The sequence below is a fragment of the Talpa europaea genome, assembly GCF_964194135.1.
Source record: "Talpa europaea genome assembly, chromosome: 8".
In the NCBI taxonomy this organism is placed as follows: Eukaryota; Metazoa; Chordata; class Mammalia; order Eulipotyphla; family Talpidae; genus Talpa; species Talpa europaea.
In genome coordinates, this window is record NC_140075.1 from 94,182,048 (window position 1) to 94,209,884 (window position 27,837).

Below are 27,837 nucleotides of genomic sequence, written 5' to 3' on the forward strand. Positions count from 1 at the left end.
TCAGTAATTATCAGGGAAATGCAATTCAAAACTTTAATGAGATATATCACCTCACACCTGTTGTGTCATTATAGAAACTCACCAACTATCCACTTAAAACTGGGAAACAAAACCCTAACCCATTTTAAAATATTCTACTGAGGAATTTTAGTGGATTTTAAACCCATTTATTAAAAACATTTTAAAAGTAACATTTTCCAATTATTTTGTGAAAGCAACTAATATCGTGAAAGATGGAAATTTTGTAGCCTCATTTCATAAAGTATTAGCATATTTGGTAGATGAAAATGAAAAATTGTTTTATAATGATTTAGCAAGTATTATTAATGTACTTCCATTTCAATTTATCTTTTTAAAAATGTTTTAATTGAGGGCCTTCCTGGTGGCGCAGTGGTTGAGCGCCGGGTTGCGAAGCTGCCCACAGCCTCTGCAGCACCGGTTTGATCCCTGGCTGCTCCCTGGCCACTGGAGGAGGGTCCCGCATGGCGCGCAGACCTCTCCTGCTGCCCACTGCTCCCCTCAGCAGTGTACTTCGGTCCTTCTGCCTGCACTGCTTCCTGCCCTGGCTCTGGTGAATTCTCTCACCCTCCCGTGCTTCTGACTGTACCCAGTGCTTGTATAAATAAAATAAAATAAATCTTTAAAAAAAAATTACTACCACTTTCTCATATGTGTTGGTATTAAGGGGAGAGAAAATGCAAACACAAGTTAACTCTGCTTATCAAAAAAAAATGTAAAAAAAAAGTTTTAATTGAAGTAACTATTGCATCATGTAAGTTTCATGTGTGCATCATTTAAATCAACATATATGTGTACTGTTTGCCCCATTATTCCTGCCAGTCTATGCATATTATCTGTATTCAAATATCTGCCTGCTGTTTTCAGCAGATATTGGTTTCCCAGTATGTTCCTCATAACAGGACTTTTGCCCTTGGTGAGAGGCCCCCTGCATGACCCTACACCTCACTAACAAGCAGGAACTCTGGGCACCAAGACAACATCCCACATTTTCTTGGTATACATTAGACATTTTGAAAGTTTACTTTCAAAGCTATTGCATTAACAATAAACAATGTGTAAATTGTTGACAAATAAAAATTGGAAATAATAGCCAAAAAATATATAAAGGTGCTAACTATGAAACTAGTTGTATCTATACTATATTCTTGTATTAGAAGGCGGCAACACAAAACTTAGACAATAATTTGCTCTCATGAATCTATGGGATTTCTGGGCTCAGCTGAGTGTATATTCTTCTGGTCTTACCTGGGGTCACTCATATGACTGAACTAATGTCAGCTTACCTGGGACTAGAAAATCTAAGATGAACTTGCTCAGACATTTGGGGTCTTTGTGTTGTGTTGCATATTCTACTGGGCTTTCTGTCCACATGCTCTCATCGTTCCATTATTCTGCTTGGACTTTATTTTGTGCTAATCAAATTTACCAAGAATGAAGACTGTGAGGACTTTTGAGACCTGTTTTTCAAAACTCACACACTGACTTAACACCCCATTTTGTTGGTCAGAGCCACATGTCCACTCAGATGCAAAGGCTGTGGTACTAGACTGCACCTCTTGGTAAGAAGATGTGTAAAAAATATGGGACATATTTATTCTATCATAGTAGTAGTTACATGTTTGTTGAGTATAATTTTTGTTTCTCAGCTTGCCGAAGTGAAAATGAGTTTGTTGTAAATAGGGGCTAATGAGACATTTTATCAGAATAAAGAATAAATTCCAAAAATTCACATTTTTAATATCCCTTTATTTTAATAATATATGCAACTTATAAGGAATTCCAAAAATACAATAAATAAAAAGAAAGTAAAAAATAAAATGTATTTCAACTATAGTTACCCAGAAACAACAATTAAGATTAATGATATTTCAGCATCTCTGCCTATGTAAGAGATTAAAAATGGATGTATACTTATTTGACTAAAAGATGCAACTATACAAAATTAGGGTGATTTTCTAAAGCTAATACAGAATATAATTTCAATCCATTAGATAGGATTGATTTAATCCCTGCTATGAAATATAAAGATACTATGTCTAATGTATTTCCTTCTACCTACCCTTTCCTTACCCTCAAATTTCTATTCATTATATGATTTCTTAAAAAACAAAACAAACAAAAAGAAAAACCTGATAGAGCAATATCCAGTCTTCAAACTGAACTTACTTCACAAACCCTTGCAGAGATATTGGAAGATGAAGTCAACCAAGGCAATATCAGATCTTTACAGACTTGGACAGAGAAAAATGGAAGAAAGAAATCAGAAACAATATATAATCTTTGTTAGAATGTTCTAATGTTCTCTCAGATTTATTAAACGTTCAGTCCTAGAGTCTTTCTATCTAGATAAGGGTTTAACTTGTTATTATCTGGGGGTATCATTGTTTCAGATAACTTCCCTAATTCATTGTGCATTTGTTCCTTGAACCTTCTTGATCACAGTCAGCCCCATCTATTTTTTTTTATAACAGCTGCTTATAGAGTAAGAGATAAGGAGTCTTTTATAGGAAAGAGATAAGGAATCTCTTTCAGTTTGCATCTTTCTAGATTTGAAGATTTTAGTGACAATTTTTAGGATTTTGATAATTCATCATTATAACTTTTTTGGGAACCAGAGTTGCATTAGGAATTTCACCCTGCTGCACTATATATCTCAAAGATCTTTTGTTTCTGTCCTTGACCACAAAAGTTTTGAGATTTATGACATAAAGCTATGTCTGTTTCTTATTTGATTGTTGCTGGTAGAGGCTTTTTTTCCCTGTAGATTTTTACTCTTTTTGGTTTATTTTATTTGATATTGAGAGGGGAATATTTTATAATACAGCTTCATTCTACTATGTTAACTTGAGGGAAAAATTCTATAATACAGTTTTATTCTACCATGCTAACTTGAAGCTCAAGACACTAAATTTTAAAGAAATATCTTCATTTAAGGGAAAATTAATCATTAAAATCTACAGTGCCTTCAGCCTTAGTTTTGTAACACATACAGAGGATTTTTCTTAAATGTGGTTCATGCAAAAATCCTAATGACATCTTACCTTGTAGAAGCAGCCAACTATTAAGGTGTATCCCAGAATGAAAGGGAACTTACAGTGCAGAAACAAACATAAGATAAATTACTTTCAGATGATCTGACATTGTAGAAAAGTAATGCTCAGTGTATCTAGAGTGGTACCTGGTTAGAAAGCTTATTTAGTCCAATTTAATGTGTATATATCACTTTGATGAGGTGCTCTAAAATTGAAGATTCTGATTCAGTAGGTCTTAAATAGACATGAGGTTCTATATTTCTAACAAGCTCCTAGATAACAATACTGTTGGTCTTAAATTACACATTCAGTAGCAAGGTTCTAGGCAATTATAGACTCAGGGATCCTGGACTTGACTGAATCTTTGAGACAAGGGTTTTTGCCTTATTCATCATTGTATTCTTGTTGTCTAATGAAGTACCTAAATATATGCCCTGACATATTTTCTTATGAAATAATGAATTAATGAGTTGAATAAACGGATGACTACTAGGTACCTGGAATACTTGTGGTCTGCATCATTGGTTAAAGAAGAATTCTTATGTTTTGGAAACCAATGGATTATAGTAGGATTGCCATTAGCCTTAAAAGTATAAAATACAAAAAATTTTGCTCAGGCGAAAAACTGTCACACATCACACTCCTTTGGACAATAAAATATAGTTTCCCAAATACTTGAACAAATCCTTATTTGAACTCTGAAATTTATGTTCAGGTAACTGAACAAATTGTCCCCTTAAATATAAGCTAGTAGTTCTCTATTTCTTGGCTACATTTTAAAACTACTTGGGAGGCTTTTTAAAATCCTAGTGTGCAACAACCCAAGCAGCAGTATTTTTTTTAAGTTCACAGATGAAAACTGTACCTTGACTGTGAATCTTTGAGCCAAGGTCAGTGTTTCATTTATTTTTAACTCTTAACACCTAACAAAAGGTATATGATTCAGCAACTGTTTACTTAATCAGTGGATGAATTATTTTATAAGAAAGTATTGCCTATTGTCAGCATTCTTTAGTATAAAGGGACTTTATTATCATCATGAAATTCAGTAAGTTTGATTGCCCTCTTAGTGCTGACAATATTAAAATTTTGTATTAGCTATACATATATTCTTTAGTACTTGAAATATTTTGTTGATACAATTTTAATTTCATATCATTTCTTTTTTTATCAAGTAGGATGTAAATGGAGTGTGGTCAGAGATAAGAAAACTGGCACAGTATGAAAATTCTGTGAACAAGTACTTAGGACTGTTACAAGGAAATCTAAAGTGTTTTATATTCATTTGTGGGAGGGCAAGGTCAGTTAATCTCATTACTGAGCTGCAGCATCAACTATGTTTTTGGTTTTTTTTTTTAAAAAGATTTATTTATTTATGCATACAAGAACTGGGGTACAAGCCAGAGGTGCTGGAGGTAAGAGGATTCACCAGAGACAGAGTGGGGAACAGAACAGGCAGATTGACGGAAATACACTGCTGAGGGAAGCAGCAGGCGAGTCAGGAGAGGTCTGCTGCACCATGTGGGTTACTCCCTGGCCGGGGGTCAAACTTGTGCTGCAGTGGCTGCGGATGGCTTCATAGGTTGCATCTTAACTCCTTGCGCCACCAGGGAGGCCCATCAACTATGTTTTTTTAAAGAACAGAAATAGTAACTATTTACAAAGATGAATATTTACATTTTTCTAATTTTTAGATGGAAGGAGAAACAATGGAAATTTTAAATTTGGTTTCTGAAACTGCCACATTTTAAACTTTTATTATTATACTCATCAATTTGTGTGTGTCTGAAATTTTCTTATAACAAACCTATAACTATATCAGGGATGGCAATTCTTCAGTTAAACTCAGTTTGTCTATAGATATTTTGTAATTATAACAACGAAAAATCCCCTTCATTTGGAGCTTGGAATTTTCATTTCTGTGATATCAGAATGAAATAAAAAAAGAAAAGAAAGGGTGGAAATTATTTTTAGATCCTAGATTTGGCCTTCTAAATAATTATTCTGCATTTTCTGCCATTGATGAATTTGAAAACTGAGACCATTGTATTTCATATCTAGTTGTCAGCAAAAAAAGTTATAATTTTTTATTAAATTTTAGATCTAAATTGTAAAATGTTGATGAAAAATTATAATATCTTAAATTATATACATTAATATATAAATTATAATAAAGTAGGATTTGATTACAATTAAATGATTTTATAGTTCTTTTTAATGGGTAGATAAAAAGCAGGATGAATGAAAAGAATCAGCAATAGATAGAAGAGTGAGCAGAGATCTTATTTCCACTTCTTTATACACTAATAGGATAACTTTTAATGTGTGATCAAGGGGCACCCAGGAGCCCCCAAATTATTAAGGGGTGCACACTCTTTAAGGGATTTGACCATGCAAGCTCACAAAGGAAGCAGACTCATAATGTAAAAGTTCTTTAATAGAACTAGTGTGCAGAGAGAAAGAAGGGAGAAAGAATATTCCCAATAAAAGTTACCCAATAAAGCCTCCTTAGTGGTGCAAGGGGTTAAGCACCGCAATATGAAGAAATCCACAGCCTCTGCAGCATGAGTTCAGTCCCCAGCCAGCCAGGGAGAAACCCACATGGTGCTGTGGACTTCTCCTGTCTTGTCTGCTGTTCCCCTCAGCAGTGTATTTCAGTCAGTCTGCCTTTCTTTTCCCCACTCTGTCTCTGGTGGATCCTCTCACCCCCCGCATCTCTGGCCTGTACCCCAGCTCTTGTATGCATAAATAAATCTAAAAAAAAAAGGTTACCCAATAAAACACCCAAATTACCTTGGGGGCAAATGCCCAGTCAAACAGGGTTGGCCCAATAATGGGCCCTAGACCCAAAAGGTTGCTGAAAGTTTAAGGCACCTTCTAGTGGAGGAGTGAGAAAAGAGGCCAGGCAAGTCTGGGAAAGAAGGAGAAATGCAAACCAATTGCCTCCCTGGTGGTGCAAGGGGTTAAGCAGTGCACTATGAAGCAATTCACAGCCTCTGCAGCATGAGTTTGATTCCATCTCCGGCCGGCCAGGGAGAAACCCACATGACACAGCAGATCTCTCCTGTCTCGCCCGCTGCTCCCCTCAGCAGTGTATTTCAGTCAGTCTGCCTGTTCTGTTCCCCACTCTGTCTCTGGTGAATCCTCTCACCTCCCATATCTCTGGCTTGTACCCCAGCTCTTGTATGCATGAATAAATAAATCTTAAAAAAAAATACAAATCAAGATAATGATGCCATTGTTTCTGCCAAATACATCCCCCCCCAACACACACATTTCTCACCCACATATCTCTCCTCCTTGTATCTCCTTCAAGTCTGTTTCCCAGCAGTACACAGGTATAAGTAGGGTTGCAGAAGCAAAGGCGCCTGTGAGATTGCATGTCTTCAGTTATAAACCAAGGATGGTTGCTTTTAACTCCACTCCTAGTTCCCTGTAGCTCCCCTGCTCAGGAAGTCTGGTTCATGGCACTCTGGGACCTATAATCCAAGGGCATCTGTACATTGTACAGGCTGTTAAAATGATACCTCTCCTTTACAATGTGTACCTATAACATAAATTTCATAAATTATTAATCATTAGGTTGTCTTATCTGGAAAATTAAGAGAAAAATCTGCTAAGGTTTCTACCAGTCCAAAGTTACATGCTATGTAACTATAATTTCTATACATATCATAGTATTGATGTGAGGAAAAAAAGGCACTGTAGGCAATTATTTACTTATTCCTACACCTTGTTTTCAAAGCAATCCTATAAAATAAATATATAAGGTAGTAAAACTTTCCTAAACAATTTGAAACAGCAGAAAATATTGACTTAATGACACCCAGAATGCCTGCAAACATATGTTGAGGTTTCAACAGATCTGTTTTGAATCCTAGCTCTTCCTCCTAGTTTGATAAGCCCATGGGCAAGTGAATTTCTTGATCTCTCTGAGTCACTTATTGGAAAAATGACTGAGTCTAATTTTTAAATATTAAATGAAAAAATTTTTTAAAGATTTATTTATGCATACAAGAGCTGGGGTACAGGCCAGAGATGAGGGGGAGGGGGGAGGGTAAGAGAACTCACCAGGGACAAAGTGGGGAACAGAATAGGCAGACCCACTGAAATACACTGCTGAGGGGAGCAGCAGGCAAGACAGCAGAGGTCTGCTGTGCCATGTGGCCGGCCCAGAATCGAATTTGTGCTGCAGAGGCTGTGAATTGCTTCATAGTGCAGTGCTTTACCCCTTGCGCCATCAGAGAGGCCTATTAAATGAAATATTAATATGACCTGATAAGATTGATGTAGTCATGAAATGAGATGATTTAATTAACACTTTGATAGTGCTTAATTTTTTGTTGACCTGAGTGCATTTTGAATGGCTGAAAATAAGGCAAATATGCTATACAAGTACATGATAAACATGAATTGTAAACTCTTTATGGTATTTCCTATACACTTTCAAGAATTTGATGTACCCTCATTTTCTGTAATAAATAAAATACCTAAAACTACAGTATTTTGAGCAAAAGTAAAACTTTACATGAATTGTGCTTCAAAATTTCTTGTTGATTGTTGAAGAGAATCTGTGTTCCCTCATTTACATCAAATATTTAAATACTGAGATGTTTTGAAGGGGCAGGCAAATATGTCTGCACCTAATAATATTATTGCTTTCTTTCAGGAAACCCTGATAGATTGGTGTGATGAAAAGGAACTTAATTTGATATTAACAACTGGAGGAACAGGGTTTGCACCACGAGATGTCACTCCAGAGGTAAGATTATATATGCCTTTTTTATTTAAGAAATAGACTATTCATTTTTTAAGCCCTTTTTGTTATTATTATGTTACTTTATAGTGTTAGTAGGCAGAATATGTGTGGTTCTAAGAATGTGAAAAATTCTTGGACAAATTGTTATATTAAAAAATGTCTTTTTTATTATTTTCCTTTGCACTTTAACTAGAAACTATATATAATATGAGGAAGAATTAACTGGTCTAGAAGGTCATTTTGCTTTTGTTCAGTGGTCTGTTATATCAGCTGAACTTCAGGAGGTGATAACTCCAACTCAACATGGCATCTAGTTCAATATACTCTTTCAATATATCTGATTTTCTTGAGACACTCTATAGTCATTGGTCTCAAAGCACAGTAGGATGACTGCAATAGAATATATATACCAATTTTACAGTACTTTTGATGAGAAAGTGTTATATATCTGGAAATTTTAAGTGTTAATTTAAATGTAGAATTTAATTTGCAAAATAAACCAAAAAACAAATAACCAGAATTAGTACCTAGGTTTCTTACCACAAGAATCATGTTAAACCTTTGCACAGAGAGAAATACCAGGGAAATAATGAAGACTAGGCAGTGTTGATTTATACAGTTGAAAAAGTCTTTCTTTTTTAATGAAACCATATGCTTCAGGTGTCATATCTTGTGAACTTATATTATCATGTGTGACTGTTTTCCTTTACCTTCCAAAAAGGTTTTTCTTGACTGAATTTCAATTTTATGTCCTTCTTTTTTCAAATCAGTACATTATTGTCTCATTGACAGTAATATACTTTTGCTTTGCATCTATTAATAATTACTGTGTATTTTTCTGGTATGGTAGTTTTCCACTTTTAGACTGTGTCACAACCAAAAGGCTTATTAAAATGCAAATGCTGGGCCCTATGCCAAAGTTTCTGATTCTGTAAATCTACAGTATGTCCTCAGAATTTATATTCTAACAAGACCCCTAGTAATACACATGTTGCCGGTTTAAAACCATACTTACAAACTTTGAGAACCAATGTTCTAGTATGTGAAAATGCATTTTTACAAATAATTTGTAAAATATTTTCTTATCTTACATAAAAAATCATGACAAAGAATTTTTTTGAAATATGCTAGAATTAGACCGATAAAATGGCTTTCTTGTTTTAAAGTAAATCAGAATAAAGTTGCGTTGAAAAATTGTTAACTTCAACTGCTTAAAAAAATAAGTCATCCTTACATAATTTAGCTTCTGGGCTCAAGGGAAAATGTTCCTTTGGCCAGTTTTTGCATTTCTTTTAAAATGGGAGATTATCTTAAAAAGTGTAATTGGACGGGAGCAATCTCCCGTAGGGTGTGTTTGTGTTCTGTTTTCTTTGTATGGAAATAGACTACATATGTGAAGACACTGATTTTTTGGAGCTTGTTTGTTGTTTTAAGTGTTTGAAATAAATGAATTTTGGCTTGTATATCTCTATTTTTTTGTGTGTGATAACTTGATATTTTCATATTATTGGTTTTTATATCAGTAAAATACAAAAAAGTTACTAGAGTTCATTCATAACTAGATAACATGACTTTTTTAATTGTGGAGAAATAATTCCCATCACAAAGTTTAATGCTTAAGTTAATACAAAAACACTAAGTTAAAATTTCAAACCTTTGATTTCTGGATATATTGATGCTAACAAGGTTATTGTACACTAGTCATTAAATCACTATGCTTCAGTTTCCTATATGATGAGAGAACAAAAGTACCTATCTGGCTGGCTAGATGTAAGGATTCAATGAGAACTATTCCTGGCATTTTAGTAAGTGCTATAAAAGGGTTAATTTATAAGGGTTAAAGATTATTTTCATTAATTCCTACGTAACGGCCGAGTGGACAAATTTGATAGCTTTTTTTTTTATATATGTAAACTACCAAATGGACAAAAAAGTCATATTACATTGAAAGTATATCCACTAAATCTACACAGTCTTGTTAAATTATTTTTAAATTTTTGACATAGTTAAGATTCCTACTATGTCTTTTTTAATCTCCATATTAACTAGAGGTTTTAAATTGCTGATATTCTGTAACTGTTTATTTTTCTCCCTCCCCTTCCTTTTTTGGTACTGTTAATTGTTTGTCTCCGTCAGTGACCCTTGTAGGTTTCATTTTATTATTGTGGAATCCTTTATTTTTAAAGTTTTCTGATTATTTGAAAACCTTAGTGTTACCCTTATATTTTATGTATCACATATGCCTTTAGGAACTACATGGGTAAAATGGTATGAGATTTTTTTTAATGAATTTAAAATATTCTTAAATGTGTCTTCTCTAGTATTTACTTTTAAGAACAAGTGACTTAACCTGATTGCAATATCATGATCTCTAATAGAAAAACTTTACTTCAAATTTAATATGTATAATTACATATAGCATGATTGCCTACAGCAAGTGTTTGTAGGACTGCTATGCTTTTGAAATATAAATAAACATAAAAGCAACATAGTGCCAACCAACAATAATTCTACTAATTTCTTATTTCTTCTATACTCTTAAATTGTTACAATTCCTATAATATCTAAAATAGAACATTATAATATCAGGTAGGAATCCAAAAATACAAGTTTATACCTATAATAATACAGTCTTTAATGTCTTTGTCTTCGATAAGTGTGCCTTAAAAGATAGGAAATTATTACAATTTAAGATTGCAAATATTTTATTGTTGTAAGAAGTTATTGAGCAAATGAAAATACCAATGATAAACATAAGATAAAACTCCCTTCAGGTACTAATATTTTACAGTTAATAATTACTAGCAACTAGTCTGATCTACTAACACAAATTATAATTGTTGTGGCATGTATATGTTAGAAAGCAAAGGGAGGGAAATGATAGAGTGAATGAAATAATGTAAGTAAATTTATTACCATTGGGTGTGAACCCTAGAGAAAGTGAAGTATTTAAGAGACTTAGATTTCTTCTCAGGTCCATTAAAAAGAAAAAGGAAACAACAAGTTTAATAATATATATCTCTCTGCATAATTTATAGAAATAAAGCATTTAGAATTGATTTTCCTAAATTTATGATTTGATTCTGTTTATATCTTAGAATATTGTTCATCTGATAATTCCCTATCTTCTTACCTTCTCTCTGTCTCAACATGAGATACTATCAAGGCTTACATAGAAATAGCATAATAAATCACACTTTTCAACTTTTAGATATGAAAACTTTATTTTTAAAGACTAGATTGAATTATCTCTTATCTGATAAGGACTGATATTCTATTTGCATTTATGAAATGCTAGTACTTATACAATTTTATAGAACATAAGAACTCATTGCTATACAAAGTATTATTTATCTCTTCGTACCCCATTATCACTTAAAATGATATGTGACCCAAAAGGGTATTATTACTTAAAGAAACTTTTATTGTTCTTAAAAGATAAAATTATAATTAAGAACATGTAAGTGACGTGAATTGAAACTCCTTTAGACAAATTCTAGAGACTAAAAGATTAAGAAACATTAAAAATATATATTAGTTACAAAGAAATGTTTGCTATTATTATAATAAATTAGAATATATTAAATTTTTAGTATTTATGGAAAGAATAACTTCTATCCCTTTTAGAGTACTACACTATAACAGAATAAAGATTTACATGTATTATATTGATCATGAATTAAAGAGTTAAATAAAAACCTACCATGCTATTTATTTACTCATTTACTCATTCATTCATCAGCATTTTCTTTTTAATCTTTAATATGTAACTGTTGCCACGCTCAGTGCTGAAATTAAAAAAATGAATAAATAATGCAATGTCCCATTCCTCAAGAAATCATAGGGGTCAGCAAACTGTGGCCTGTAGTCCAAATTCAACTTTGTCATTTTTCTTTACTTTGTTATGAGTTGTGTACAGAGAATGGATTTGCATTTTTTTTAAGTAACTAGAAAGAAATGAAAAGGGGAATATTTTAAATTTCACTGTCCATAAATGAAGTTTTATTGGAATATAGCCACACTCATTCATTTACGTTTTGCCTTTGACTACAAAGCCAAATCGAACATTTTCTGTCAAAACATTATAGCCTGAAAAGCCTAAAATATTTGGATCATCTAACCATTTCAGAAAAAGTTTGACCAACTCCTGGTCTGTTGAATGAAAATAAATCATCTTTATCCATTTTTAAATTTTATGACTTTTAACTTTTGTTCGTTAATAATCTGAAATGGTGTTGGTTTTCATTGCTTAAATTTTTAACTTTTAAAGAAGAAAAGAAAAAGTGCTTTCCTGCCATAAAAAAGGAAATTGCCTCATTGACTCAAAAGATAATCTATAGCACAATAAAAATAATGACCCCATATTCTAAAGAAGATATTAAAATTAGAAACTTTGAATGTTAGTCAAATTAATGAATTTGTTGTACATTAAATGAAACCTCTCTCTTAAACAAAAATGTCTTGATACAATTTGTCAAAATGAAATAATCAAAATGAGAAATAGTAAAAAGTTCAAGAAATTATAAATTTGATATGAGCTATTCATTTGAAAAGATTCTTATGATTCGTTATGAAAGTAAAGAAGCATCTGACAAAATGACCAATACGAAAGTGGCAGAATACTCAAAATCCGCTACAAAGAATGAGTATCTAAGTAGTGATTATGAATTTTGGAAGGTGTATTCTACTTATTATCTATCATATTTATATTTCTTTGGAACAGATTACTATTGACACCTTTCTATACATTTTTTTCTACTTAAGTTATAAGAAATTTTTCCATGAAAATATTAAACCAAAGAAAAATTATTTTATAAAGTTTTTTCTATTATGCATTTGTAGAAATTTACATGATTCATTATTTTAGGACTGGGTGTACTAGAAGTTAGGTATTATTCTATGTAGCCTTTAACCTTTTTCCTGTGTTTCATTATAATGCTTCTAAAACCAAAGATATAATATAAGGGAAACAGAGTTGAACTGAGTTACTATAACACCAATCTGTGACCCTTCTGAAAATTAGTGAGAATTGACCATAATGTCACCTAAATTTTAACATTGAACAACTTAACAATCAGAAAAGCTATCCTACATTACAGAAGGGATATGACAGAGACACAATGTTTAATAATTTATGGTTTTGAAAGAAAATTTGATAACCAACATAGGTCATTTAAATTATATAGTTGTTTTCAAGTACATATCACTATTGTCTAGAAAACATTATTTCCCTGGTAAAATTTCACATAGTAATACTCAAGAAGTCAAGGATATTTCTTTTGTAGTTCTAGAATTATTTTAACATATAAAGCTGAAAATGACCATATTGAAGCAGGATTTTGAATAATTTTAAATTGTTCTATGTAAATAGAGTAATTCAATAATATGAAATCGCTTACAAAGTCCTTGTTCTTGAAATATTTAAAACTAGATTGAATAAAACATACCACTCCTCTGTGGTCAAATATATGTTATGCCTTTTTAAAGAGCTCTTTCTGTAATTTTTATGAAATAATCTTGAACCTGGGAAATGTATTTCCATTTCTTAATTTTGTATTAACATGTTGGGATTCATTTTAATGTCAGTGGAAACACTAACATTATTGAGTCAAACCTGAATTTGATTTCCAACTCTACTAGTCACTACCTCTATATTAAAGGCAAATTAACCTATTAAAACCTCAGTTTTCTCATAGGCTATAATTTAGCTAAACCTTACCTTTCAAGGTTGTTCTTGCTAATAATTGAGATAAGAAGGAGCCAATAATAATAACTAATACATATAGCACTTACTAGTGTGTCAAGAACTGTTTTAAGTATGTGCTAACTCATTTAGCCTTCAAACAACCATATGAGGTGGGTACTACTTTTATATCTATTTTTAAGATGGAAAAACTGATACATAGATCAACCAGTTGATTTACCCATGGTTATCCAAGCTTGTAAATGACAGTAATTCATCTAAAAGGATCTAGCATAACGCCTATCACCTTTGTTGATGCTCAGTAAGTGTGGTTTTTTTGTTTATTGCCTTTTTCTTATACATTTAATTAATATTTACTCTTAACCTATTACCTCTAATGAGATATGGTATCCCTATGTACTTCTGCTACTAACCATTGTACTTCTGGAATCTGCTGTTAACATAGGTGGTATTAACATACCTGGTGGCATATGTATTTAAAATAAAGATATAAGTCAGTATTCCCCTACTACTGCTTGAAAGTCTGGGACAAAGAAACAAGAACTTGGATACTCTATGTGATATGAGAAATGTGGATCATAGTACAGTTGCATTACCTATCTCCTGTGTGATATACTGCCTGCACCATTTTAGTTTGCTTTAGGTCTCTAATTTTCTTTAGTTCTTCTGTAATTTAAAATTCTTAAAATGTGACTTGAATGATTCATGTATGTGATATGCAATATAGCTTTTTAGTAATAATTTGCTATTTCTGTTTCTTTTTTTCTTTTCTTTTTTTTTTTTTTTTGTATTATCCTTGTAAAGCAGTATATGTCTCAGGACACAGGCATACTTATGACCTACCAATTTGCTAAAATCTTTAATAGTCTTTATTCAGTTGAACAAATATTAATTAAGCATCTTGAACTTTATTACTGAATGAACACTAAAGTACATGTATTATTAAAATATTTGATGCCTAACAAATCAAGACAATATAAACCTTTATCAGAAATGCTCAACCCATTCACTCCAACATATTTTCTTGAAAAGGTAAAATTAAACAGCTCAGTAATAGTGAAATTTTTATATTAATCGAATTTAAGCTATACTTGAAAGAGAGAAATAGGATTCAGATAAGGAAACAACTCCTTACAGATGGGAGTAAGGAAGAAGGGGAAACACATTATCAATCTGCAGAGAGAAAAATAAACTTAAGAAAATCTTCCTGGCTAGAGCAGAGGATTCTCTTTACATAGAAGGATGGATAAACTAGCCCTATGTTATTTTAATCTCTTTCTTAGAACAACTAGACTAGTTCCATATGTAGTTCCAAATGACTAGTTCCAACTGTCATTTTTGCAGAAATTCCTTAGAAACCAAAATACAGTAAGTTTACTATCAATCAGTACAAACAGTATATTATAGGTAAAAAATAGGCCCTTTTTAAAGGCCGTGGGTGCTTGGATGTTGAGGGGTTAGAGTAGTAACTTAAATCTGAAGAGGTGTGGACCTGTTCCTCTAAATCATATACTAATGTTACCATAATAAAGAAAAAAAAAAAGCTTGATGTTCAAAAAAAAATTCAAATTGAAATAGACCCTCTTGAAATTTGGCCTTCATTCAAATACACAATAACAAATTGTCTAATAGGACTAACTTTATTCTTTTTGAAGATTGTATGCCTTGTTGTTTTGTGTGTTTTTTTAAGTTCTGATTTAATCTGAAAACCTCAGGACTGTCTATACCATTATTTGTATATAAAATTTAAACTGCTTTATAGCAATGGGTTACAATTTTGTTGGTGTATTGTTTAGAAACCTTGTCAGTCAATTTTTACTTTATATTCAAAATAATTAAGAAATATTTTCTTATTGATTTTGTCAGTGCTGTATATCAAGTTAGTGTAGCATTCTATATAAAATTACAAATTACATAATAATGAAAAAATCACAAAATCTCAGAGTTCGAGGAGAAAGTAAAGGCAATGATGTTTTAGCACACCCTTTTTCATCTTCCAAGTCTTGCCTGAACATCTCAATTATCTATTTCTTTCATCTGGGAGTACATCACTGTACAGTCTAATTGTGTGAACGTCCAAATATATTATTGAAACCTGTCACCTTATAATATCTACCAACTAGTCCTGATTCTCCTTTTGCAACGCACAAAAAGGTTAATTCCTCTTTTACAAGACAGTTCTTATAATATTTGAAAATAAGTACTACATTTTCCCCTTAAGACCACTTGTTTTGTATTATTTTTTTCCAGTGGCCATAAACTTTTCTAATTCATTCACTCCCTTTTTTATTTATGCATTCAAAAGAAAAACTTCTTAATATAATTGTACCAATGAGAAAGTTATGAAAATTAAACCATTTAGATAAAGTAACTAGGGAAGTAAATGACATTGCATTAAAACTATTTTGTTGAAAAGCTCCTGTTCTACATTGCAACACTAAAGAGGAAAAAGTACATTGCTCCTTGAAGTCAAAATTTTAGAGTATTTAGCATAAGGCAAAACCAAAATTCATAGATGAAGACCCTATAAATAAAATGTGTTTGTTTCCCCTTAAATATAATATCTTAATTGCACTTCCAATCTACCAGCATGTACACTCATTTTTTGGAGGATCTCATTGGAAGAGAGATCATATCAATAAACATACCAATCAGTAGAAATATATTTGATATGATACATTCTATGTGTAATTAGAACTTTTTCAGGAAAAATAGTGTTTAAATATATCCATTTATCAAGCAGCAAGCAACTTGGGTTTGAATCCTGTGTCCACCTCTTACACAACCTAACTTCTTATGTGGAAAATGGAGAGAGTCAAAGTTCTTAGTCAAGGATAGTTATGTCATATAGGTTAATGTAAGTGAAACACTAAAAACATATTTATTTGTCACATAAATGTTTGCTATTATCATGTACAATTAATGGTTTTAGCTTTAAAAATAAGTAGATCATGTTTGAATAAATATTGAAAGCATTTTTCTCTGGGAAAAAAATAAAGCAGAACAGAACCTAAAGTACACAATAGTATAGTTGTGGAAAAGGAAAAAGAAACAGAGAACATGCTAAATGTTTATTTTAACCTTCAATATATCAGTGACAAACTCTTGAAACCACCTTTCTCTCTCACCTTTGCAAGCCTACTCTCAATAAATGAAGAGAAGCTGGCATACCCAAATAATTTGGTTTTGCAAAATATATGCTAAGCATTGGAAATAAAATGCCATTATTTTGCAAATATAAAATGCTAAAAGTATTTTTACATGATATAGTTGCAGGAATGAAAACTTCAGGATATTCCTTTCTTCATTATTGACTGTAATCAAGAATGTAAATTAACCTTTCTAGTTATTAAATCTCTATCGATAAAATAGACTTAAAGTTGCTTTTCACACAGATAAAATAAGATGAAAACAAATGGATTTATAGCTGTCGAGTCCTCTTGCATCTTAGGATGATTTCACTGTATTAGAAAAACAGTATTTGTAATTTTGTTATTACATTCCATAAAAAGATAAATGATAGGGAGTCAAAAAAGTAAATTCAGATAACAAAATTCAAATAACTGCAATAATTCTAATAGCTTTACCAGTATTATTTCCTCATATTGGAATTTGAAAAGAGCATGGCTAGTGGAGGGAGTAACCATTTCAGATAACCATTAATGCGAGATACACAGCTAAGAATTTGTAGGAAGAATCCAGGTTCCTTCAAAAGAAACTGAGGAAATAAAGAAGCAATAAAGTTAATGGAAATATGGAATTTGAAAACAAACTGTTGTCATTTCACTGGAAGAGAGAAAGACCAAAGTCAAAGGCAGCAATGCAGAAGAAGCAGTCAATTGTGCTGGATGGACCAACAGATACATCCAAGGAAGCAAATTAAACTCCTTGATGAAGATCGAAGATAGTGTTATATAGTATGGATGTCATTGGGACAATTTAAATGTTTTCCCTGGCTTCTTCATTCCTTGCAATTAAGTTTGATTGTAGCAGATGTAGAAGATCCCTGTGTAGAATAATCCTCAGGGTAAAAACTTTATGTTAGGAGAAGATGATTCTAAATAGGGTTTTACAATTTTTTTTTAAATAATTTCCTACAACATGTAGGCTATCGAACTGATGAGCAATTAAATGTCAGTTTTGAATATGGAGTCTTATTATAATGTTTCTTGCTTGCTAGGTTCAGAATTACTGTTTATAGGAACCCCCTATTATAATGAAGTCACTTTAATCCCATTGATAAGTGTTCAAAAGTTCACATTGTGCCAATTCCCTGCAATTGTTAAACAAGTATTTTATAGGTTTGGTTAATTATGTGATACTTTGTATGTGTTTTATTAGTGGACCCTATTTACTTTCCTTCCTCATTCCCTACCTTTTTTTCCATTTTCAAAACATACTCTGTCCTTTGAGATGGGACTTTTCTGTAGTGTAGATAGGTAAACGAATATCACCGTCAAACTTCAAATAATATTTTGAGGAATGACAGGGTTGTTTTTATGTAATATTGAAAGCAAATCCTAGTATAAATGCACCTTCTCTCAAAGGTGTATCTTGAGCAACAGAAGCAACATGTTAACAAAAATGTTTTAGCTTGCCTTTGCTCAAACTTTAGTAAGTTCTTGCCTTCCAAATATAAAATACCTTAGGATAGAGTTTAGACAACTTATTCTTTAAATGTTCAGATAGTAAATATTTTAGGTTTTGTAGGCTATATAGACTTTGCCATATCTACTCAGCTCTATCAGCCTTGTAGCCAAAATAGCATTTGTAGCTACCATAAGACAATATGAATGAATGAACCTTGTCATGTCCCAATAAAACTTTGTTCATTATGGACACTGAGATTAAATTTAATGTAATTTTCATGTCATGAAATATTACTCCTTTTGATTTTTTTTCCAATCATTTAAAAATGTGAGGTCATTCTTAGATTACAGGTCAGCATGAAGGACTTTTCCTGTTGACTGTGGTTTCCCAATCCCTATTTTAGAATATTCCTATTCTATAGTATAATAACATCTTCTCTGTTAATCAAAAACTTATAGTATGTGAACTTTCAGGTGAATGCTCTGAGAATTTCAGGCAAAAAAAGGAGACACCACATAAGAAATTTATACTTCATAGACTAAGATGTATCCTGAGTACCTACTGTATATATTTCAGGCACTATTCAAGATATTGGGATGCAGCAATGAAGAAATATGTCCCTGCCTTTATGAAATTTAAAAATAGGGTGATACAAGTATAAACAAACAAGTAGAATGTATAGTACTGGAGATGGTGATAAGTACTATGAATAAAAACAAGCCAGGAAATGTGGATAGGTAGTACAGGCAAGAAGGAGTGTTATAATTTTAAACAAGGCCCTCAAGGAAGGCCTTATTGATAAGGTGATATCTGAGCAAAGACCTAAAGGAGGAAAGGGAACGTACTATGTGAAACCTGTTTGTCACCCTTAATATAATAAGAGTTTTTAGCAGAAGTGGACTTAATATGATGTTTCTTTTAACAGGGAAACCATTCAGGAAGCCATTGAATTATCTGTGTTAAAAAAAAAAAATGATAGTGATTTAGACCTACAATACAAGCGGAGGTAGTGAGAAAACATTGTTGAGATATTTTGAGGAAAGTTATCAGATGTAGTAAGAGAAAGAAAAAAGTCAACCTAAGACTCAGGACTTTGGGGCAGTTGCATGGATGGCATTCCCATCTACTAAAATGAAGACTTTGTGAAGATTAGGTTTGAGGAGGAAAATCAGGAGTTTTATTTTGGTCATAGAAATTTGAGCTGTCTTTAGATATCCAACTAGAGATACCAAGTGGGCAGCTACATGTATATACTTGGTGTTCAGAGGAGAAATTTGGAGAAGATATTATTTTTTAGAGTCATCAATATCTTAATGGAATTGGAATCTATTACTATTGATGAGATCACCAAGGGTTTTACTAGTAATACTAATTTTTAAATCGGTTTGTCCCCTCCCACTTTATCTTCTACTTTCAAAGAGGTAGGTAGTGTCTAATAACCTGTCCCTTCTGCTCACTTATAAAGGGTGGGAGGGATCTCACTTAATCAATAACCTGACCTATCAGGAAGTACCATTAGTTGGCTATCCTCTAATTTTGCCATGGTGTAAACATGGGAGTGAATTTTCCCAAGTACCTCCTTGCTGGAAACTGTTTGCACTGGAGGTAAGTGTGAAAGGGGAGGTTGGGGGAGATGATGGGGTGAGGGCTTCCTAAACCTTTCTCAGACCTCAGAAATGGCTTCATTCTGAGGAAGGGAGAAGGTTCAGGCTGGTTCTTATTTCCCTGAACCAGTTCATATAGCCCTAAGTTTGACCTGCTTTCCTCAAACTGGGAGTCAGAAATCCCTTTTCTCTTCTGTTTTTCTGCTGCAGAAATTCCCAACATTCCCATTTTGTGGGCTCCAGAAAGGGGTAAGCGAAGACTTCAATCCCAGCCAATCATTTCCAGATTAATAATTTTTTAGTGTTTTGGTTTCTTTTATCATCATAAAAAATGCTTGGACCCATTTTTCCCATCTGTTTAATTTCCTTGTGGATTGTTATGTATCTATGTTCTAGGGTCATTCTGTATCCCTGAGCAATAGAATTCAGATCCATCTGCTATTTTCATTTGTGTGCTGTTCTCTTGTGAATTCTCATATGCAGTTTTTTGATGACTGTTTCTTAGATGGAAGACACCCAATTCAGGGAACTGCTTTACTCTCTGTCACATCTTTTCCTGAATGGTGTTTTGTTCTGCTGACAGCTTTTCACTGCCCTTCCCAGTCGCTTCTGATGATCTGTCATTGCTTTTCTGATGTTCTGTCTTCCTGCTTTGACTGCCTTTGATTTTTGTCTCTACTTTTTACCCCACTTTACTTATCTGCTGAATGATTTGCATTCTTCACTCATTGGTGCTTTTGTCCATCAGTAAATGGCCTGGAACTGCCATATCCATCTGCTCTTTTAGCATTTTAGACTTTCCAGTATTGTCTATCTGCTCTCCTACCATTCTCCTATACCATGGTCTTCCAAGTGCTATGCCATCTGCCTGCCTGATCTTGCCCTGCTCAGTCTATGCCTGTAATATTATAAGTAGGTTCAGATTGTTTCACACTCCGCTATTTCCACTTACCTTGTGCCTCTAAGTTATACTACTGACTTAGTTTGCTTTGACTACTGTCTCCTCTACTTATTTACTGCACGTGGCTGCCCCATTAATTAATTTGAGACATTGCACTCATCTCCTATGGTGAGCCTTGCAACTTGCTGATTGGCCCATAATGCCCCTTTATACTTCTCTGCATCTGATAAATCACTGGCATTGTTGCTTTGTTGTCTTGTAACCCTGGTCAGATTTTATTTCCAAGAAAAATGTTGCCTATGTATTGTCCAAACATACCTTAAAAACAGGAAAATGCTTCGCTATTTAACAGTACAATCCAGTTTACTCCTAAACTGACTTTTAAATTCACTACCACTCACCCTTTCTGCTTTTTTTTATACAACTCCATTTTCTTCCCTTTATTTAGGAGTAGTTTTTTTTTTTCCTTAATCATTTATCATCTTTGCTTCAGTTGCTTTTTCACATCATATGTTATGTACTTTTGCTCCGTGTGTGGGATCTCTCAATTATTTTCCATATACTAAGTTTATTCCTAATTTATTTCCCTGATTTTTCCAGGGCTTCATGAGGAAAAATTACTCCTATTAATTCTATCATTTTTAGTAAGACCAGAACAATTTTTTTTAATTCTAAGGTATCACCTATAAAAAATAATAAATTACGTTGTCTTACAGCTCTTTGTAGTTAAGATTAAAGTAGCTTCCTGCTCTGCTTCATTTTTTTCCTTTGAGGGTATCATTCCTGAACCACCCTGTAATCTATATAATATCAATTCTTTATAGATCTTTTTGATATACTTATCCTTCCCTCCTTTTAGACTGTCTTTTCTTATGGGAAAACTTTTAAAATTGACATTTTCCCCATTACTTGCTAAGTGCTTAGCATCTAAAAGGGAGTTGGCTTACAAAATTATCTGCATTTGTAAAGCTTGTTGTCTTATTCATATTTGAGTGAAAGATACACTCAAACAATAAAAAGAGATTAATTTTGGTGAAATTTGCAAACAATTTCAAGAGTTTGTAGATTTAAAGTGGGATTTGTAGGTGAACATGCAAGAGTATATGTGGATTTTAAATGTTTTATGTGCATATGTTTTTGCAACACCATTGCGCTTGATATGTGGAAAATGCTGAGTATCCATGTTAAATTTTATTTTATTTTTATTGAAATGAAAGGGAAAAGCTAAAATGAGAATGATGAAGTTAGGGAATATGGAGAAAAGATACATGGATTGGGTTTTTTTTTTTCCTCTCTAATAGGAGAGATTAAATTAGTTGAAGAAAATGACTGCTCTAGGAGAGTCAAAATTATTTCAATACCTTTCTTTTTTATGGTGGTAAAGTATACATAATATAAAATTACCATTTTAGTCATCTTAAGAGTATAATTCTTTGACATTATTACTCATAATTTTGTGCAACTATTACCTCTATTTGTTGCCAGAATTTTTTTCATCCTCTCAAGTAGAAACTATGCACAAATTAAACATTAAATCCTCACTCCTCTCTCCTATAGTTCTTGGTACCCTCTATTTTATTTTCTGTCTCTGAATTTGCCTATTCTACCTTCCTTGTCAGTGGAATCATACAATTTTCATCCTTCTGTGTCTGATTTATTTCACTTAGCAAAATGTTTTCAACATTATCCATGACGTAGCATATGAGATGTTATGAGTAATAATATGAACACTGGTATGCAAGTACCATTTTTGGGAGGTATTTGCCTAGAAGTGGACTCAGCAGCCTTTAATATAAGAAAAAATTATTTAAACTAATAGCCAAGGGATCAGGAAAAGTATATAATTAACACAATTTATGCATAATTCCAAATATATGTGTTGGAAGGAAAAAAAGTTAAAAACTTTTTAAAAAGCTGCAGAAGACCAAATGACATTTAAATACACAGTACTCTAATGTAATGTAAGGGAGTAAGGGCAAATGTAAGGGAATGTAAGGAAGAATGAAGTTGAGTCAACATAATATTGAATGCTTGAAGGAAAGCAAAAGTGATTCTGAAGAAGATTAAATTAAAAAAATACCAACTTTAGGAGAGAACTAATGTGGCTCTTATAAGAAGAGAAGAGGTAGACTTTTGAAAGGCAAGGTTTCAATGAAGATAATGGGACGGAGATGAGACAGTCAGTTTGTATTTAGGGAAACAAGAAATGGGAGCAGGAATTCTTTTCAATTCAGTGTTCAATCTTGGACACCTAGCTTTCTACCTACAAAGATTTTTCTAAAAAGATTCTTGGGCCAAATACCAAGAGATTCTGATTCATTAGGTTAGAGGTGTCTATGTGTCTGTGTGTATGTGTTTTAACCTACCAGTAAAATGCAATGTGAATTAAATTAAACTCTCTATCATAGTGCCCAAGACCTTAGGACTAGACTTTAGTCCTAGACCTTAGTCTTCAAGCAGTTTAGACCTGGAGTAGTTAATATGCAATGATAATGTATTTAGGTAAAAAGAATTCAACTCATTAAGTGATAACCTTTTACTTGCTAATAATTGTTTGGTGATTTTACATTATCTATCCTGCCTTTTTCAGCTAACTTCTTCATCTAAACTGTCAAACATAGAAAATGAATTGAGTGATTATCTTCTCAGTTCTCCCAATGGTAGTACATAATAATACTATCCTGTCTGTATATGAAAGAAGTTAATTGATTGCATACAATAATTCTTTCATAACCTATTAAGAAATGTTTGTTCCCTGCCATGTAGTCTGTTAGGAGTATATGACACAAAGATAAGGCTTTGTTCTCCAAGAGTTACAGACCAAAAAAGAGGAAAAATATATCAAATAAAAATCATTCTTAATGTCACAAAATTATGTAGTTTTCATTTAATTCTTCAAGGAAAGTGTTTAAGGTCAGAGTAATTATAAATTAGGAAATTCACCTTTTGTAAGCATCATTTATTTAGAAATAAAGTGTCGTCTGTATTAATGTCTCATCACAGCTAAAGGAGTCTGGTAATAATTTAAATGGCAGTAAGAATCTCTTTAATTTTGTGGTTTAAAGCATTTACTAGCATATTAATGATTTCATTGGTAGTTATTAATAAAAAGCATACCTAAAGCCAAAGTTATTAATGGTATAATGGAGGAGTAAAGAATGGCTAGAGATAGATAAATGATGTACAGGAGGTTGTTTTTGAATGCAATTGCAAGCACAATGAGGCATTTTTATCCCTAAGGTACTGAAAAGGTATGGGAATTAATTATTATCACTATCAACTAAAGCTGAATTTATGGTGTCAGAAGGTTGAGTCACACTCATTTTCAAATCCATTTTCTATGGATTTGATTAGTCATTTAAAATAGGGTTTTTTTTTGCCCTCTCTATACTGAAGTTTGCCTTCAAACTTGAGAACAATGAGTCTCATTCCTATGGCTCACTACCTCACACTGATTCCTTTAAAGGATCCTCTTTAAAATATTAAAGTATTACACTTAAGATTTAGTAACTTATTTTTCCTCTTTTTTGATGTCCCACTAAAGCAATTTGAACAGCACAACAATGGGAAGGTAAAAAAGTTCTCATATCAGGAAAAAAGCACTGAAATAAAAATTACATCCAGATTTATTTATTTTCTTAACAATAATGAATAATTTTAAAAGATTTTTGCTTCATCTGTACTCATACTGAAAACATTTTTTAAAGCAAAAAAATTAAATGCTGATATTTTTTAAAGAATTTATTTTTATGTAGAAGAACTGGGGGTATAGGCCAGAGGTGCTTGGGGTGAGAGGATTTACCAGAGACAGAGTGGGGACAAGACAGGCCGATCTACTGAAATACACTGCGAGGGGAGCAATAGGAGAGACTAGAGAGGTCTGCTGCGCCATGTGGGTTAGCTCCTTGGTCAGGGATAGAACTCAGGCCATAGTGGACAGCCATTGCAGTGGTAGCACTGAGACTTAACCCCTAGGCCACCCAGCAAGCCCATATATGCCGATATTTTTAAGTGTAAGACTTGGGATAAAGGAAAATAAGAGTAATATGGCTCTATTAAGCTTGTTTTAGTAATAGTAACATATTTTTTCTCTTCTTGTGATCTCTGAAATCCTATGTATTTTGTGAAGAAATCTAAATTGAAAATACAATTGTGTAATGTTTCTTTCTTGTGAAAGTTCACCTAAAAGAGCAGTATCTCGTATCCTTAGAAAGCCTCAAGTCATTTATTTATTTAATAACAAGAAAATCCTCTAAATTTCCTTGCAGTCAGGAGATTCCTTGTAGGAACCAACTCTCTAACAACAAATTATCATCTCATTACCCACATTCTCCCTCTTGAAGATCAATAGACTATATTTTGAACCTTGCAAAGGGTAGCTTCCTCAAATGACCGTTTTGTGGAGATAATTTCATTCCTTCATTTTTGAGTATATACAGTGACAACTGTAGGCACTAATAACCAGTCTCTCTTTCTTCTAATCTTTTTTTCCTTTGCCCTCTTACCATCAAATATTTCAATGCTTGCAAAATTAATGCATTATATCTGTGGCATGTAGTGAGCACTCCATCAGTGAGGGAAAGTTAATTGCCTCTCATGTAGACACTATGTAGTACAAAGCTCCTTTATGTATATTCTTTAATTTCATAAACATCAATGTCAACACCTGAAAAGTTTACTAAATAAATATTTGAATGTTTATTTTTCTTTAAATGCTTTTAGATTTAGTATAATACAGTATTTATTATTTATAAAGAATTTAAGGGTATTTCTATTCATAGCAGCAGCATAAAAAGATATCAGTGTTCAGGAATCAAATTTTCTTTGGTGTGTTTATTGCCATGTTACAGTAGTAGAAATGTGTTTACTTTGCAGTCAGGAGTAACCCCATTATAGAAATATGAAGCAAATATTCTGAAAGTTAAGTTGTCTTCTTATCCCCTACTCAGTGCCTTCTGGTCAAAATTAAAATGCATCTTGTGAGAAGGGTAAAAGGCAAAACCTTTAGATATCCTGCTTCTCATGGTGGTTTGTTAACATGAAGTGAAACTTAAGATCACTTGCAAAAACCTCCTATTTTATTTACTTATTTTTTTTGGTGGGACCCTTTCGGGTGGCCAGGGATCAAACTGGCGCTGCAGAGGCTGTGGGCAGCCTTGCAACCCAGTGCTCAACCGCTGCGCCACAAGGGGAGGCCCTCTCCTATTTTATTAACAAAAAAAAATCTGTCTTCAACTTTACATTCTTCCTAGTTAGTGTTATAATATTTAGATCTTATAATTTTGTGTAATACAGGTGTCAGTATGAGCATGAAAATGGTGACCTTTTTATTGTGACAGATATTAAAGATGAAATTTTATTTTATTTTATTTTTTAAATATGTGATTATTTAGAAGGAAAAAAATGAAGAGTGTTTTCTATCTTGCCTTTATTTATCTTGACTTTTATCAATACCTTGTAGAAATTCATATTTTATTCTGAACATAAATATCTGAAAATATTTCTGTTTATGTAGTTTTTACCAAAAAAAGAAATTGAGGCATACAGAAAATAAAAAAAGAAGTAAATAAAAATCTCCAACAGTCTCAACACATAATTGTAAGCTTGGATTAATTGATTTTCACAATTGGGAGCCCTTCATCTATACAAGTTTATATCTTGGGCTTCTTAATAACATTAGTCCAATAGTAATCATAGATGCTAAAATTTATTGTATACTTTTTGTGATTCAGGCATTGTGATAAACATTTTATGTAATGTCTTATTTCTTTTTCACAATGAACCTATGCAACAACTACCACTTTATAGATCAGAAAATTGGATTTGAAACAATTAAACCATTAAATAAGTTAGATCACCCAGAAGACCCTTATGTGAACTTTTTCAGTCACAACCCAACCCTCAAGAGTAACTGCTAGTCTGAATTTTAGCATCATAGGTTACTTTTGTTTTTTACTAGACCTTATATAAATAAAAACATATAGTACATAATCTTATCCTACATAATAGGAACTTACTGCTTCCTTTTGTACAGCATTATGTTTGTAAAAGAATTCATACTGCTGCATGTACTTGTGTGTTCATTCTTATTTCTATACAGTAGTGCATTGTATGACATGCCAGTAGTTATTGATAGTCTGTAAAGAATTTATAAATCCCACTGTAAAGGCACAATGTATGAAAATTAAGTTCATCAGTTGGTCAGTGTGGCTGCAGAATGGGTTTTGAATAAAGTGCCAAGAGAAAACCTAGAGAGGAAGGTAGGGTCAAATGATAGAATTCTGTGTCATATAAAAGACATTTGTATTTTTCTAGTGGGAAATGAAGGGTTTTTTTAATGTTAATTAGCAATGATTATAATGAGATTTGCATTTGAGAAAAACTACATTCGCAGCAGAACAGAGGTAGAATGGGAGTAAATTTAGCACTAACACCAATCAGGAGGTTATTGTAATAGTTCATACTAAAGATGCTGAGAACTTAAATGCAGGGGAGAATAGAAAGGGAGAGATGACTCTCTTAGCACAGAATTAATAATACTTTTTAATAAGGAGATTGTGAAATAGTAGTTCCCAGAGCCACTCTTCTTCAAAAGCCTATGTATATTATTGAAATACAAAATGTGTACAATAAAGAGAAATAATAGTTTCTGATGCTAATAATTAAAATTAAATTCAGAGTATGTCCAAATTTATCTTTTGTATTTGAACTTATTTAAAAATACAGATATCATCAGTTGATAATGAATAAATTGTTGGAAATCTTTCTGGAAAGTCTGTAGGGAATATGGTGACACTAAGGTTAATGCTTTGGGCCCCTTGTTTTTGTTTTAATTTAAAACTTAACGCTTCCTTTTTCATGTGTCTTACAATTTCACTATATGTAAATTTAGTCATGAACAGGGTGGTTTTCAGTTAAAGAAAAAAATGAGAAAGAGAGGGGTGTTTTTATGTGTATGTATGTTAATAACAAGAATTGAGATAAGGAAAGTAGAAAGGAGTTAAAATAGTGCATCTGTATAAATGAAAAGGAAATCATCAGGAGAGAAATAGAGTTCCCAGTTGTTTTAGGAATATAGCTGTGTTTTAATTTTGTTGATGCATATATCCCTATAAAAAATAAAGGTAGTGAGTCAGAAAGTTCCACATAGTCACCAGACAATAGTAACACTTCAAAGATGTATTGATTGCCATCTGAGACAGTGATTAAGTTAGTGGTCTCTTTGT

General features: G+C 32.5%; 1 protein-coding gene across 9 annotated transcripts in view; it reads left to right on the forward strand.

Moving 5' to 3' along the window:
• The window catches only part of GPHN (gephyrin), a gene marked incomplete at both ends in the record, with an annotated part of 440,211 nt that overhangs the window by 179,710 nt on the left and 232,664 nt on the right, over nt 1–27,837 (forward strand). For 7 of the 9 annotated variants that reach the window (XM_084239839.1, XM_084239837.1, XM_084239840.1 and 4 more), the window contains one exon: nt 7,723–7,815. In XM_084239839.1, the coding sequence (XP_084095965.1) occupies nt 7,723–7,815 (93 nt within the window). Of the gene's footprint in view, nt 1–7,722; nt 7,816–19,920; nt 19,960–27,837 lie in introns of all 9 variants that reach the window. The other 2 variants (XM_084239836.1, XM_084239843.1) reach the window with 1 other exon arrangement.